Below are 15296 nucleotides of genomic sequence, written 5' to 3' on the forward strand. Positions count from 1 at the left end.
CTCAATTTTGCTGGAGGAAAGATACAAATGTCATTGTCACTCGACCGCTGCAATTGTAAACCGTTTATGATTACAAAAACAGACAGAAATTTAAGATTAATTGTACCTTAATGCCGGCGCCCACGAGAGACACGCGGTCCTAGGTGTAGGCAGAGGTTTAGTGTGCAGTAGCATCGGGCAGACGGAGCAGGTAATAAGAACAAGCGTCGGGATGCATATGGGCGGTCTCAATGATCGCCCCCATGGGTCTAGGCCGAAACGAGTATACCGATGGAGTACAGGGGTCCGGTAATACGAAGAACCAGCAATGTACCAGACAATGGCCCTGGTAAAACAAATGTTGATATGGTTAGGGTTAGGGCGTGGAAAAGCTTTAGTGTGAAGGATTAGGGTTTAGGGTTAGGGACAGTTTAGTGCCGTACTAGGCGATTCCCTAGACTCGTTAGTGGAGTAGGCGAGGTGACGGTCCGGCATGATTAGATAGTACGCAGGGTAGTTCCGGCAGTACCGGCTGGGGGAGGAGCATACCACACCCTCTCACGCAAAGTGAAGTAGGGGGGCCAGCGAGCTCAGCATACATTGGGTAGAGTTCATGATTTAGCGCAGTGGCTACGCGTTCGGCAACACCGCAGGACGAACTGAGTCTGACGACCGATTGAACTGTTTTTGCATGTAACATCTAGCCCTGCCAGGATATATCCTACGCATTCCAGACATGCCTCACCCAGCAGTGACGCGCGAACTCGCGGTACACGCATGATTGCGGCAACGGCGGCACTCTTGCTGATTGCCAAAAATAACACTTATATGCAACTGCTGCCGTCTATCCTTTCCTTCCGTCCTCCGTCCTGCAGTAATTCTGCGTCTCTACATAATGCTATGCTCATTCCCATCTTCTTTCAACACAAGTTTCTGCGCTGATCATATGATTTGCACACATCAGCAAGCTCATATTGCTTTCATCACATACCAGATAAAAAGAACTAAAAAGCACCACCTCTAGGCTCTCTCTCTCTTCTCTCTCACACACACACACACCCACGTACACGGTGTGCGCACACACACACACACACGGTGTGCGCGCAACACACACCACACACACTCGTGCACACCAGCCCCGCCCGCGAGATACAAATTCCCTCTCTCTCTGTGCATGCACACACACACTCCTGCGCGGCCCGCCTCGGCAATCAGGCAGCAGACTTATACCGTTGCGCAATCATGCGCTGTACTTTGGTCGCAAGATCACTGTGTGAGATGGATGTCTGGAACCGCGTAGGCTAAAGCGGCTCCTCGTCCCGGAGACCGGTCGGTAGCCCACGGCGTAATATGTTATGTCAGTCAGAGGTCGGCGGTAGCAGGAATTTATATTGTGATGGTAATCCCGCCGCCGAACGACAGCGCCCGCCGCCTCCTACAAGTAAGATGGCAACACCGATTACTTGAAGTATGATTTAGTGTGTTGGTTGTATTTGAGATATATTGATACTATAGTCTATCACTAAGTTGGTATGGTAAAGTTACTAAAGTATACTAATGATTATGATTTAGTATTGCTTAATCAGTACATCTAATGAGTTTAGTAATGATAATATTTTTGGAATATTAAAATTCTAATTGCAAAATAGACCACAAGTTCAGCTGGTGCGTCAAGTCAAAGCTTTGCTCACGAATTCACGCACATGCATTTGCTAACAAAGGCTCGCGCATGATCAGAAACTGCTGTGACTGTCAAGTGCGGCAAGCGAATCCACATGGGAAAAAAAAAAGCCAAGAGGATCTCAGTGAACATCTAGCAGACCTTGTACATTTTGCAAGGAACAAGCGAAATGAGGGGGCTTGAAAAGGCATCACAACGCTATAAATTAACTAGCTAGCAAGCATAACGTTCGATCATAAGAAAAAGGCAGCAATTAACTGCCCTGCAAGAGAATTTAAATTTTATGTTTCTCATATTTCTGCATAGGGGCGATACCCCCAGAGAACATCCTTATAGAAGCAGATTTCATAAGTTAGTAACTAGTTTTTGTGTATCGATGGTAGAGTTACCTATAGTCAGCGACATAGTGACTGAAAGGCCCTCACAATTTAAATATATGGGAAAGAACAAAATTTAACGACGGTCAATTCATGATCTTTATGATGTGTTATTTCAGTGTTTATTTACCCGGCAGAATTCATTTTGAAAATTGACAACTGGAACGCAGGCTCCGGGGTGCTGCAGGGCACTGAACCCGTCACTCTTGCCTTGAAAGCGTCACGGGTATTGAGGTGTTGTGGTCACCGTCGGGTTTGAAATTTGCTAAAAACCAAGTTCTAACTATGATCCAATGACGTCGTATAGTCGTTTATCGAAAATTTAATTATAAGCTTATAAGCAATTGCGCAATTGCCCGACCGTGGTCTAACATGTGCGTAAAGAATAATAACTAATAGAATATTTTACAGTTCGTAAAATCATTAAAAGGCAATTTTACTTACAGTTAGATGTCTCAAGTCCAGCTCCTCCACCATCTTTCACAGTTCTCTGGTTACAGCCCAGTCTGTGCAATTAATAATTTTGGCTGCCCGAATAGCTTATAAAGCGTAACAGACAAATCATCATTTCCATAAAAGTAACACTTGAATAAATTGAAACAATATATTTAGCAAATAATGTTTAAATATTATATTTAATACGCAACAACCCCTTTAAATTGAGTTAAAAAAAGTATACATTCAAAAATATTAATAATAACATGCCTTATTATTCATGGCCATGCTTGCATATTTTAATAATGGCAACAATCAGATAAGAGACCTTGTTATGAAAGGAACAGCCGCCATTGAAATGGCTTTGCGTCCGTTACATTATTTTGGATGATACTTGCTATAGGCGGCATCTACACTACTGGCTAAAAACCCGAGAGGTATTACCTCCGTGGTGCATCGGCATCTACACTGTGTGCCTAAAATGCGGGTTTTGGAGGTGGGTTTTGTATGCTACTGCGAAAAACCCCGCGTTTCGCATTAGTGCGATGTCTTGCATCGGCGAGTTGTAAGGAGCCAGAACCATGACAGAAAACCCCGTTTTAGGCTGGCACGCAGACTCGGGAACTTACAGGTGTGTCTGCGGTCCACCGGATTAGTCAACACCTATGCTGGGGGCATAGATGCAAATAGATACACCACCGGAAAGTATACCAATAAAACCGAGGACATGCTCTAGTCATTCCTTGTACTCCCGGCAATGGTTGGGCATTATATTTTGACACATTTTTAACTGACGATTTCCCGAGCAACGGCAGATCGGTTCTTTTACGTCAGATGTCAATACTTGTGTAGACGGCGCGGGCCAAGCCATGTTAGGGTAAGCATTCGCCGCCGACTATTATCACACGCACGTGTATAAGGAAAAAAATGTAAAAGACACAGCCCGGATGAGTATATTAATCTGATAGTGTAAACTGAACACTGCACCACCACTGACTCGAACATACCTAGGTAGAGCTGTATTTATAAACTAAACACGGTGGTCGATTTATGAAGAGGTATTTTTAGTCCTCTCAAGTATGAATATGACAGTAGACGATACCATTTATGCTCGTTACACAGCCTATCTTGACATATTGTCTTATACTGGGATATTGTTTTGCCTTCAATTTCTTCCCGACCGTGAATCACTTCAAGCGAGCACGATTATATATATAAGGAGGTCATCAAATCGAGTTGCTGATAGTTCTCAAACTCCCTCAATATCGTGGCAATGGCTAGGCGAAGGCAATATACCCATTTATAGAGAGCCAGTTCTAAAGGAGTAGACTAAGAGGAGGTGTTTGATCATCATAAATACACTAGCTTTATATTATGACTGACAATGGAGCCAGAGAAAATATGTCGCCATGCAACTCGTTTCTCTCTAGTGTAGCCAGCGCCTTTACGCACCGGCCGTACGCATTTAACTTGCGCCACTACGAAATTGCCATCAAGATTGCAACATTCCTAAGTGCTGCTCAATGCTCATCACTTTCGCTGAGTAATTCCATGATTGCTATACAAATTTTCAGCGCTACTAATATCTCTTAGTCATGTGCTTTTGGAGAGGCTGTATCAATCACTCATGGTAAACATATGGCACACACCGTTCCTCTTCACTGGTTACAGCTAGACCCACTATCACGTAGCAAGATATGAGTGACAGGTCGATGAGTCCAAAAGTCGTGCATTGAATATATCACGCGTATTGTTGATACTGGTATATGGTGGCTTGCCTGTGCCATAGGAGACTATGCTAGTAATCTCAGTGTGCGATATAAGCCATAAAGGCTGTGAACTAGCGTGATGTGATATAAGGCTGTAAATAGAGTGTATGGTAAATAGGCTGGAATAAAATGTCATGATGATAACCCTCTAGCTGAGTCTTTTGATGGCCAACACAAATCTACCAGCGAAAATTCTCCAATTGTAATACCCATGGCATCAGCTTGGTCTCATTGACCGGTGAGACTCACCGGCGCATTTTGACACCCAATGCTCAGCGGCTCTCACGCTGATCTTACAATATCTCACGCACGAGTGCAACGCGCTCCATAAAAGACCCGATAGCAGAGCAGGACAAAAAAAGTTGGCTCGTAGTGAGAGATATTATGTTTCTTAATATAGCATGGTTCAGTTGATATAGTTCTCTTCAATTATGCAAATCTAATAAGCGCTTCTGAAAAAGTTACGATATGAAGCTCACGCAGCAGCCAAAAGAACATCCATTTTCGTGTACATGAACACACTTATCGTGACACAACAGTGGGAGATTATAATGTAAGTGCGCTCACTCAACCCATTAGAGAATCGTTGCTACGGAAATGTGAGAAGTTAGAATAATAATTCCATGGCAAAAAATCCAGAATGACAAAAGCCCACCTAACCGGCTGAGCGGAGGGCGGATAACCAGCCAAACTCCACTACAAGTAACACTCTAACCCCTCTCCCCACCCTCACGGGTTTGTGACGGTTCTCGCTTCGCTCCACCGAGCTTTGGCTCCGCAGTCTTCTGCAACGTACATTATGCCTCGCTATACACCCTTTTGTCGCATCCTCGAGTTGCATTTGACTTATGGGTTGATAACTCGAGTCAAAGTAGCTTAGGAGTCAACACGCCTGTATAGCAGCTGTGATAGTGTGTTGCTTACGACGCCACCCGCACACCCTCGAAGGCTGTCACTCCCGGACACACTTACGATCAGAGTCCCCGATCTCTGTATTTATGGTTTAAACATCGCGAACTTCTTCGTCATCTCTTGAGGAGGTGTATACTATCAGTAGCGAGTATAACATAGAGAGAGTGCACCAGGATATATCCTACTGACTCCCACTATATAGTATTCATATATCTAAAATAGGAAAATGTGACGTAATTAGTCTATAGTCATGAGAATATAGATACCAAGATAAATGGAATGATCTGGACGCAAATACTTACAGTTAGTATTAACAGTCACACTAAGGTATGAGGTATAAATCTGACCATTAGCCAGTGATAACTAGGAACGTATATGTAGAGATCGAACGCGCACGAGATTTTAATAATTCCTAAAGGATACGAACTGGAAATATCATTTAAGCCATAGAGAGGCCTCGAAACAAACACCAGTCAAACAATTGAAAACTAAAGATAAAAACCAAAACATGAAGAGATAAACATTGAAACATACCGGATCTGAAGGAATAATTAATATGAATCAATTATCAATTGTTGCCGAGTCGGTTGTTTTTGCACGTTTATAAATGTAAAACCTTGCACTGAGATTAAGGAGTGAGATGCTCCAAAAGGTTACCCTAGAGTACAACTCTGAAAATAATAAGCTAATATGTATATAGAATAGTATCAGCCTTATCTGAGTGGTGGGAAGAAGACGCGTGGACGCAGATGTATGCTTCGCAATAGATGTAGCTCCCACGGTAATAAGATTATGAAAAAAGACGTTGGAAGCATTTATAGTACTATATGGTAGAATATCAAAGAATATGACGTTATATATAATATATATATAATCCAAAGATGTGTGGTGGCAATAATAAGAAATAACAGATACGCGCAACTCGCTAGAGTGGGGTACACATTTACCCTAAGTATATACTCAACCCTTTAGGCGTTAGTTGAAACGCAGGCGTTAGATTATGTGGCTGAAAATTTGGTTATGTCGAAACAACGTACATTATTATTAATGTTAAGAATTTATATATGGATTTAGTCATGATAATAATCCAGTCTAGCTTTATTTATTACGTGATAATGATAATATATTCCTGGTGGTAACGATTAGCTATAAATCGTCTTGAATTATCAGAAGAGTCGAGCATAGATATGCACGGATTGGTAAAAGAAATACTAAGGAGTGAGGTGTCAAGGTAGACTACAAGGTGGGATGAATCACAGGTGCAAGATTATACAAGGAGGTAGATCAAGAGGAACGAATATACAGAGATAAATAGTTTGATAAGTATTAGTTGTATTCACCAGAGATATTGAGACCTAGTTAATCAAATTACAAGTCTGAATAACCTTAAACATGGGCATATACACTAGGTGTTACAAACACTACAGTAGTACATACTCCACACATATATCTGAGAGATGATATAATCATGTCTCTCTATTGATACTTATAAATCGACACATTATAAAACAAAGAAAGTGGCGGATGTTTCACTTCTTACAGTGTTTAGCTGATATTCATCATTCAATCTGATGCGCAGATTCTAATAATGCAGCCACGTTATTCGTATTAATCAATTATGCAAATCAGTGAGTAGGGATATAGGTACTACTATAAGACACTATAATTCAGTTCTAAGCAGAAGTAGAGGACGCAACACAATTGGACGCACAATAATTCATAAACGGCGACCAGGACAGGTGGCTTTTGATCTCATCCAGAAACTTGAGTTAGCCATTCAGATAGAAGATTCGCGAATTGTGTCGAGTGGAAATAAGAAAAACTGAGCGGTTTAGAGCCGTTATAAAGACGCATTGATTGATCATGTAACATTTTACTGCAGTTATACTGACCACTGATTCGCCATTACACGGCCTGTTACGACCCCACTGATTGACACGGATTATACATGCTTGGGACCAACCTGCACAGCACAGGTATTTGGAAAGCGTTTTCAATAAAAATATCTATGCTCAATAAATACGCAAATCTATTTACTAGCTAGTTGATTGTTATTCTAATCACCAACAGTGGATTATATAACTATATTCTTGATTCAAGTCGTGAATGCAGAATTGGCCACTTTTCCCCACATAGCTGTCATATCCTATAGTTATTATTTCAGTGTTATAGGCCTACTTGATGCGTCTCGATTAAAATTCTGTGTATTGTAAGGTTATTAACTTATTGTTGCTTATCACTGAGTATTTCGTCCAGTTTGGCATTAATGAATAGTAATTCGTACTTTTTTTATTTTATACTTATAGTGGGAGTGGGCATCATGTATCGCCATGTACACTGCCCAAGAAAGCAAGAAGTTGCATATCGAGTCGGATATGTAATTCTCCATGAACAGCTTCAAGGGTTGTGTTGAATCATAGTCCTTTATGTTTCCCAAGTCAAATGCAACTCGAGATGCGACAAAGTGTATGCACATATTGTCAAGGCAAAGTTCTGAGTATCACCCTGAAAATCCTCGTCTTGATTTGCCTCGTCATTCTGGTTCGGAATTACCTCTACGATCCGTATGAGCACATTCCCCGTCAGTGTCCAAGTCCAAAGGATGTCCTTCTCGACATTGAGAAGCTGATGATAACAAGCAACCATGTATTAAACAATCTGAACATCACTCATTTCCTCTGCTATGGGTCTTTATGGAGCGCGTTGCGCCGAGGACAGCTGATGCCATGGGATTACAACGGAGAATTTTGTTTGCTCAATAGAGAGGTTACTGAAGTCGGCAGCAAGCACATACAGAAAGCGTTTAATGCATTTGGACTCCATGTTAGCTATTTGTCTAGACGTGGCTATTACCGAGTTATACTTCCAAATAGACTAGGTTTGGTGAAACTTGTGCTGTTCAGTGAAATGGGTGATCGATCTAGTGCGCAAGTTAAATTGGTGCGTAAAGGCTGGCTACCAGAGACTGCGAATTCTCTTCCATTTCCAAAGCAGCTTATAGATAAACCCTTGCCCCTGATTAATTTTAATGGAATATTGCTTCCAGCACCACATGAGGGAGTTGAAATACAGAAATATTTGTACCCTTACAACTGGTGGCTTGAAGTTCGGCCTGAAGAATGTGAAGGAAAACATATCCCAGTATAAATTATTCAAGAGGCTTTAGACATAAATGCATGTCTACGCTATAGACTAAAACCCGCATTTTAGTAAAACGCCCGTTTTCGGAGGTGCAGTGTCTACACTATAGACTAAAACCCGGGTTTTTACATTTTCGGTGGTGCAGCGTCTACACTGTCAAAAACCCACCTTCCGTGAATGCCGTGTTTTATGTATTTCGGTTGTATCAAGCATATCCCCGGTATGGTTGCGCCACCTGTAGCCGAGTCTGGCGTGCAGCTAAAACGCGGGTTTTCTGTCATGTTCTGTCTACACTACGGCGCTCGACTAAAACGCGGGTTTTAGCATAGCAATACAAAACCCACCTCTAAAACCCGCATTTTAGCAACAGTGTAGATGCGGTAAACCCGGGTTTTAGCAACAGTGTAGATGCGGTAAACCTGGGTTTTAGCAACAGTGTAGATGCGGTAAACCCGGGTTTTAGCATAGTGTAGACGCCGCTATACAAGTATCATCAAAAATAATGTATACAACCAGCCTTTTCATGGGCTGTTCATAACAAGTCTCTTATCTGATTGTTGCCATATAAATATGCAAGCATGCCATGAATAATAATGCATGTATATTAATATTTTTGAATGTATACTTTTTAACTCAATTTAAAGTGGTTGTTGCTTATAAATATAATATTTAACATTATTTGTAAATATATTTTCAATTTATTCAAGTTTACTTTTATTGAAATGATATGTCTGTTCGCTTTATAAGCTATAGTAGCAAAATATTAATTCACAGACTGGTGTAACCAAAACTGTGAAATGAGCTGGACTTTAGAATCTAACTGATAATAAATTGCCTTTTTAAAGTTACATAAATATTCTATTAGTATATTCTTTACGCACATGTTAGACGTCTGCATTTAATATAATTAAATTTCAAAATAAATTGGATTGGTTTTTGCAAATTCAAACGGTGACACAAACCAATACCGCCAAGATGTGCAATCGCTTCCAGTTTATTTTCAAAATGATTTGCACTACATATAACACCATAACTTTCTATTTAAATTGTACCTTTCAGTCATGTTATTATACACCACCCACAAGCTGATCTGTTTATGTCTCGTTCGCTATCAGAAAAACAAATTTAATTTTCTTCCGATTTAAATTTTGCTTTCTTATTATCCGAACTTATCTTGCTAGCATTTCTTTCAGGTTTCTGCCTTTTCAAGCCCCTCATTTTTCGTGTTTGTAGTTCACTGAGATCTTGCTTTTCCATGTGGATTCGCCCTAGCTTTGTTCCAAATGCATCTTGACTGACGTTTTTAGTCTTTTTAATCTGTAAATTGAAATAATGAGCAGAAATAATGAGCATTATTACAATACTGCAGCCTGTCAGGATATATGATGTTACATGCAAAAACATTAAATCTTGATCAGTTTCTTCGTGATGCTTTGCTGCAGTAACAGTTCAAAGATTCTTGGCCATTGTCTTTGTCTTGCCTCTCGTCTCCTGGTTGCCTGTTGTTTCCTTCTCCCTCCCCCTGCTTGTTACTTCTGTCTGTTTTTGTTTTTGTTTGCCCGTTTTTACCATCTCTCTTACCTTACTTGGTTCAGGTATTGTTTCCTATTGCTTATTCTTGACAGTCCTCAGTTATTCTTAAATTGTTTTTCGTTTAGACGTCCCTAACATGTTTTAATGACATGGCTTGTTTTTTTAATAATTACAAAAATAAAACAAGTTGTCTTTTTTTACAAGCAAATTTAGCTAGCTATGTTTTTCACAGCTATAGTTTTTTTCACAGAATTTTTATGTTTGCCTATATGCTATATGCTTTAATGAACCAACTTACGAGCCTTCTGAATAATATCCCTAACATATAAATAATCCGTACTATGATATAGCGATGCGTAAAGCTTGTGGTTTTCCTGTCAAGTTGTCAACAGTTTGTAACAACATGGTCCAAAATCCTATAGGCCAAAATACAAGATGTTCACTTTAAAAAAAGCTTTAATACTAATAAAACTAATTTCATCCCTATAAGTATAACCTGTCTTGTGAAGTTGAAACAATGTTCTCTCTTGGGCAAGTAACATTGGTTTCAATTTCTAATTATTCAAGCCTTAATATTTTCGGCTCTTCCAACATATTGTGTGTCTCCTGCAAATCTATAAGTACAGTGGACCTCGACTAAGTCGAATCCAACGGGACTGGAGGAAAAGCTTCGACTTATGCGGAAGTCGAATTTTTTTCGACTTACAGTAACTGCATGTTTCAATTGTATCTTTGTGGTCGCGTGTACATGTATTGTGTTGATATTGATGTTTTCAATTACACTTCATGCTAGTATTGCCTTTATCACAATGTGTGTTCATGTGTTTGGTTCGATGATGCAAGTCATGAGAGTTAACACGTACGTGGAATAATAGAATAATCATTATCTTGCCCATACATTTATACATGTCATTCTCACTCATTCTCTGTCGTCATCACTCATGATCACTGATTATCGTCACTTCCACCACCACCATCATCTTGCATATCACAATATCAGTCAATCACCGTTACGATTACCATCGGGCAACATTATCCTATCTGTCGATAGTAGGTACATACTGTGTCAGAATTACACAGCAGCCCGCGACACCCGTGTCTGTGGCTGTGCACATCGTGGCTGTGCACATCGTGGCTGTGCACGTGCCTGCAGACTGGGCGGCATTGATTGAAGTACGGGGGGGGCGAGTGCACTGATTGTTTCAGTCGCGTGGGGAATGTTCATTACTGTACATGTTCGTAAAAAGAAGAAGCCTCCGACTTTGACTTGTGCGATGGAATTAATTAATGCAGGTTTGAAACAATTGGGACTAGAATTCTTCTTCGATATAGCTAAAATTCAACTTGTGAATTTTGACTTAGACGAAGATTTATTAAAGTAAAAACCTAGGGAAAGATCGGGACTTTTGTGGAGCTTCAACTTGGCCGATTATTCGACTTGTGCGTTGTAGACTTAGGCGAGGCCGACTGTAATGCTAACTTTCTTAATGCAAAATTAACATTAAATTAAATGAAACGTTTACTGTTGTTCTTGGTCTGTTACTCTACCAATTTTGGATAATTTTAAGTACTTTAGTAGCAACGTTTTTCAGATTCCAGCCAAGCCCCATTAGATTGTGTTACTTATTATATTAGATATTCTTTTTGGTATAGGAATTTCCTAGCTAGCTGCAAGTTTTGTCGGTAACATTGCCGCTGTCCTCTGCTACTGCAGTAGTTTCATTTTATCCTTTACCATGTGTTTTTATTTTGCCCATTTTCTGTTTCCACTCTCTTTCTGCGTGCATGTTGTTGTCACCAACAAGCAGCTTTTACTTAGGCTGGCCACTTCTTCATGGTCAGACGAGCTCCAGTGACTTTTTTACTGTGCATGCTTTTGCTTGGTTTAATATCATTCAACTGACAAAACAAACCCACTCCTAGCAATATCAATGTTAATGTACAGCCACTGGTGTTAGACTATTAAATGGTTTCAACTATTAAATGATTTATTGGCTAACATTTACTCCAGTAGCCAAGTAATTGTAAGCAGCAAAAAGTTACCTTAATTTCCTTTGGCTGCTTCCTGGCAAGCTTGAATAGGTCATCCGAAGCCAATTTTGTTCGCCTCAATGCAAAATCAAAAGATGGGCCCATCTCCTCCAGCTCTATCCTTGGGGTTCTTGTTCCAGATTTTTTCAACAGTATTCTACAATTACAATACAAGACACTATAAATAATATATTCTGTAACTTTAATGGTAAAAAATCGATAGTGTTGTTTTTCTCATAAGCCTTTTCATAATATATAGTACAAACCTTTGTTGCTACATTCCTGACCATCAATGTTCCAATGAGCATAGGTTTAAAAATACATATATAGCAACTTTATTACATAGGCTAACTGAATGGTATATACTATTTTGTTGGGAAAACACTGGGGTTAAAACACCATAAAAATATAACAATGAATCATGCAATAAATAAAATGAATTATGGAGAATATTTTGCAGTGTTCTTTTTTCTTCCAAATTTGTGTTCTCTCTCTTTCTCCTCTCACACCCCCTCTCTCTCTCTCTCTCTCTCTCTCTCTTCTCTTTCTCCATCTGTCTCTCCCTCTCTCCCTCCCTCCTTTGCTAAAACATTCACTAATAGCTGATAGCCAACATACTTGTAACTCCTAAGAAGGATTTTCCCATCCACAGCAGCAAACATGATCACATGTTCTAATCCGGCTAACCGTATATTCTCAACCACTGGTCCTCTGAACAAATCTAAAAAATGTCTCTCATTAAACAAGATAGACACGCACTTCCATGATAGCAACTTCAGCATTGATAGTTATTCAATATCCCTCCACTATTGCACAATGGCTAGCTTAAGAATTTATACAAATGAAATAAACACCGTTTATATATATTTCTGTAATCAATCTGGTGTTTATGATAGTTACTTGTAAACTGGATAAAACTATTTTGGTGCAAAAGTCAAAATCAATATAAAATGATTGAATTGAACATTTTACTTCATAATGACAGATTACCAATGAACATATTCTTCAACCTCTTATATTCATGGTCATGTTCAAATGGTTCGCCAGTAAACACGAGACATGGTTTCGTTCCTGTTGGACATTTAGCAACCTGTAAAAGAAACAAGTATTACGTTTTTCTAACAGCTGATTGGCAATATCGTGCCAAGATTTAGTTTTCTTGTATACCTAGTTAAATGCCACTCAAATTTATTTAGAGAAAACTAAACAAATGTGGTATATTTCGATTGAAACACACAAGGCCTGATGATAGCTATTCCTGCCAATTAATATTCCATAATGTTCAAGCATTCCACATTCCACATGTTTTAAATGGTCTACAATGTAAAACTGTCCCACATATAAATGCATACTCACAGCGAAACTGCTCAGTGGTTGAAATTTCTCTATGCCCAACTCCACCATATCCAAAACGTGCATATCATACATTCTGCCTAAAAAGGAATCAATCTCACGGTTGACAAGTGAAATACAACACGTAGCAATTATAAATAGCACCAATAATATATCGTGAATAAAATCCTTGCGAAATTATACGGTATTTTTAACAAGCAAATCATTCAGAAGAAAGAATGTCGCACCGATGGTCAGGTTATGTGGACGTTTCTTGGAATGTGACCCGAACACGAATAATGAAGCATCACTTTTTTCTGAGAAGAATTCCTGAAAGGATAAAGGCAATATTTAGTATTTTTACATTTATCTGATATATACATATATATATATATATATATATATATATATATATATATATATATAATTCCATACGACATTTGGGGTCACATTAATCTCATTTAGAATTTTTCAAAATAATTTCACACCAAGTGTGTGGTTATTTCATTCAAATTTACAGAATTTTAAAAATAAATTGATAATGCATAAATACAACATACCAAGCTGGATTCATCATCGAAAGGCCGTACAATGTTCTTACGTTTATACATGACTGCATTTGGCTTTTTGAGTGCATACTGAAAATGACAAAAGAAAACTTGCATATAACATGAACAGTTACGACTGATTCCTGTCCTGTCATTGTGACATAAGGGACATAAGCTTTAATTTTCAAAACAAGTATGGGCCTTTGATAGTCAGTGTATTTCTTTAAGTTGTTTATGCTCTAACGAGTTTATGCTGAAACTGTGCGCGCATCTGCGTTAACTTCCATTATAAACAACCATGCCTCTAACGTGGGGGACACAGTGACACACCATGCAAATTTATTCGCATGACTGCAGCGGATTTTAAAACCGCCGCGGAATTCCCATGATGTGTCCGCTCAAGCAGGGGCGAATATTGCCGCGAATGTTATCCGCACCGAAATTCACAGCGATCAAACGTTTTATATTTTCGCTGCGGATGTTTACCCGCGTACAGACAGTACAGACAGGCAGTAGATCGCATGTAGTGTGTCCGCTGCAGTCATGCGAATAAATTTGCATGGTTTGTCCGCTCAATTATCGCATGCGGGTGTGAATATTTTCGCAGCGAATATGAACGCAGCGAAATTCGCATGGTGTGTCCCCCGCTTAACGTTGCAGCCCTATCAGTACGTATAATTTCGATCAGATTTTCGGTAAATTTGACCTTATACTTGGTATGTTTCATTGTGAATATTAAATATGATACTAGATGTCGACAATGACCAAAAATCTATCTACTTTCGCTTTATTTCTTCGCAATTTGCAATGGTTTAAAGACGTTTTATTTGATAAAAGTCGATTACTGTAAATTATTGATAGGTCAGATGGACTTTCTGCTTGGAAATTGCGAAGGTCCGAGCGTTAAATCGGCAGGTCCCGGACCTCGGACTTGCCCTATTTTCAGCCCCTGATATGATTAGCGATTTTCACAACACATTATTGCCGCACAACATATCTCTATAAGAATGGCACCAGTGGTGATGGTGATAGTAAAAAGCAGCACTCTATTATGTTGTAAACTAAAGTGGAGATAGTAAAACATGAATGACAGAAGAAAATATATAACATAGCAAAATTAATGCTCTTGGGATGAATCGCCAGATCAATCTTTGGACAATTTTAAAAGGCGAGTAGGGCATTATGCAACATGTGATAGGCTCTGTACAAATTCATTTCAAGATTAGAAAGAAGAGGTGCAGTGATTGAAGTGATGGTGAAACTGTTGATTATGTTGACAGAAAACCAGCCTTAGCATTGCATAAACCTTATCCTAACTCAGCAGGCCTAAACTCACTTTGAATATGTAAAGGCTAAACGTGTTGCATCAGGGTTGAAAAAAGCAGGCAGCAAATTGTATTCGCCTAGGGTTAGGCAGAAACTTGATAAAACCATAGCAGTTCCACTCCCTCTCACCCTAACAGTGCCGTGCTATTGCCTCTGTCTATTAAGCTGCTTTTGCTTCCTAGTCCTGTTTTCACCGATTCATATATTCTAAATAAGGGCACCCACGCTTAAA

The 15296-nt window shown here is 39.4% G+C and overlaps 1 protein-coding gene across 1 annotated transcript in view; it reads right to left on the minus strand.

Annotated features, from left to right (window-relative positions):
* Nucleotides 1–8980: 8980 nt before the first annotated feature.
* Nucleotides 8981–15296, minus strand: part of LOC106810792 (ribosome production factor 2 homolog) — a 7525-nt gene continuing 1209 nt past the window's right edge. The window contains exons 2-8 of the mRNA XM_014814242.1: nucleotides 13751–13828; nucleotides 13439–13520; nucleotides 13215–13291; nucleotides 12849–12948; nucleotides 12477–12579; nucleotides 11871–12015; nucleotides 8981–9611 (exon numbers count right to left, since the gene is read on the minus strand). Coding sequence (XP_014669728.1) covers nucleotides 9420–9611; nucleotides 11871–12015; nucleotides 12477–12579; nucleotides 12849–12948; nucleotides 13215–13291; nucleotides 13439–13520; nucleotides 13751–13828 — 777 coding nt within the window. The 3' untranslated portion in view covers nucleotides 8981–9419. The remainder of the gene's footprint in view (nucleotides 9612–11870; nucleotides 12016–12476; nucleotides 12580–12848; nucleotides 12949–13214; nucleotides 13292–13438; nucleotides 13521–13750; nucleotides 13829–15296) is intronic.

This window comes from Priapulus caudatus, unplaced genomic scaffold, assembly GCF_000485595.1.
Source record: "Priapulus caudatus unplaced genomic scaffold, Priapulus_caudatus-5.0.1 Scaffold473, whole genome shotgun sequence".
Lineage (NCBI taxonomy): Eukaryota > Metazoa > Priapulida > Priapulimorpha > Priapulimorphida > Priapulidae > Priapulus > Priapulus caudatus.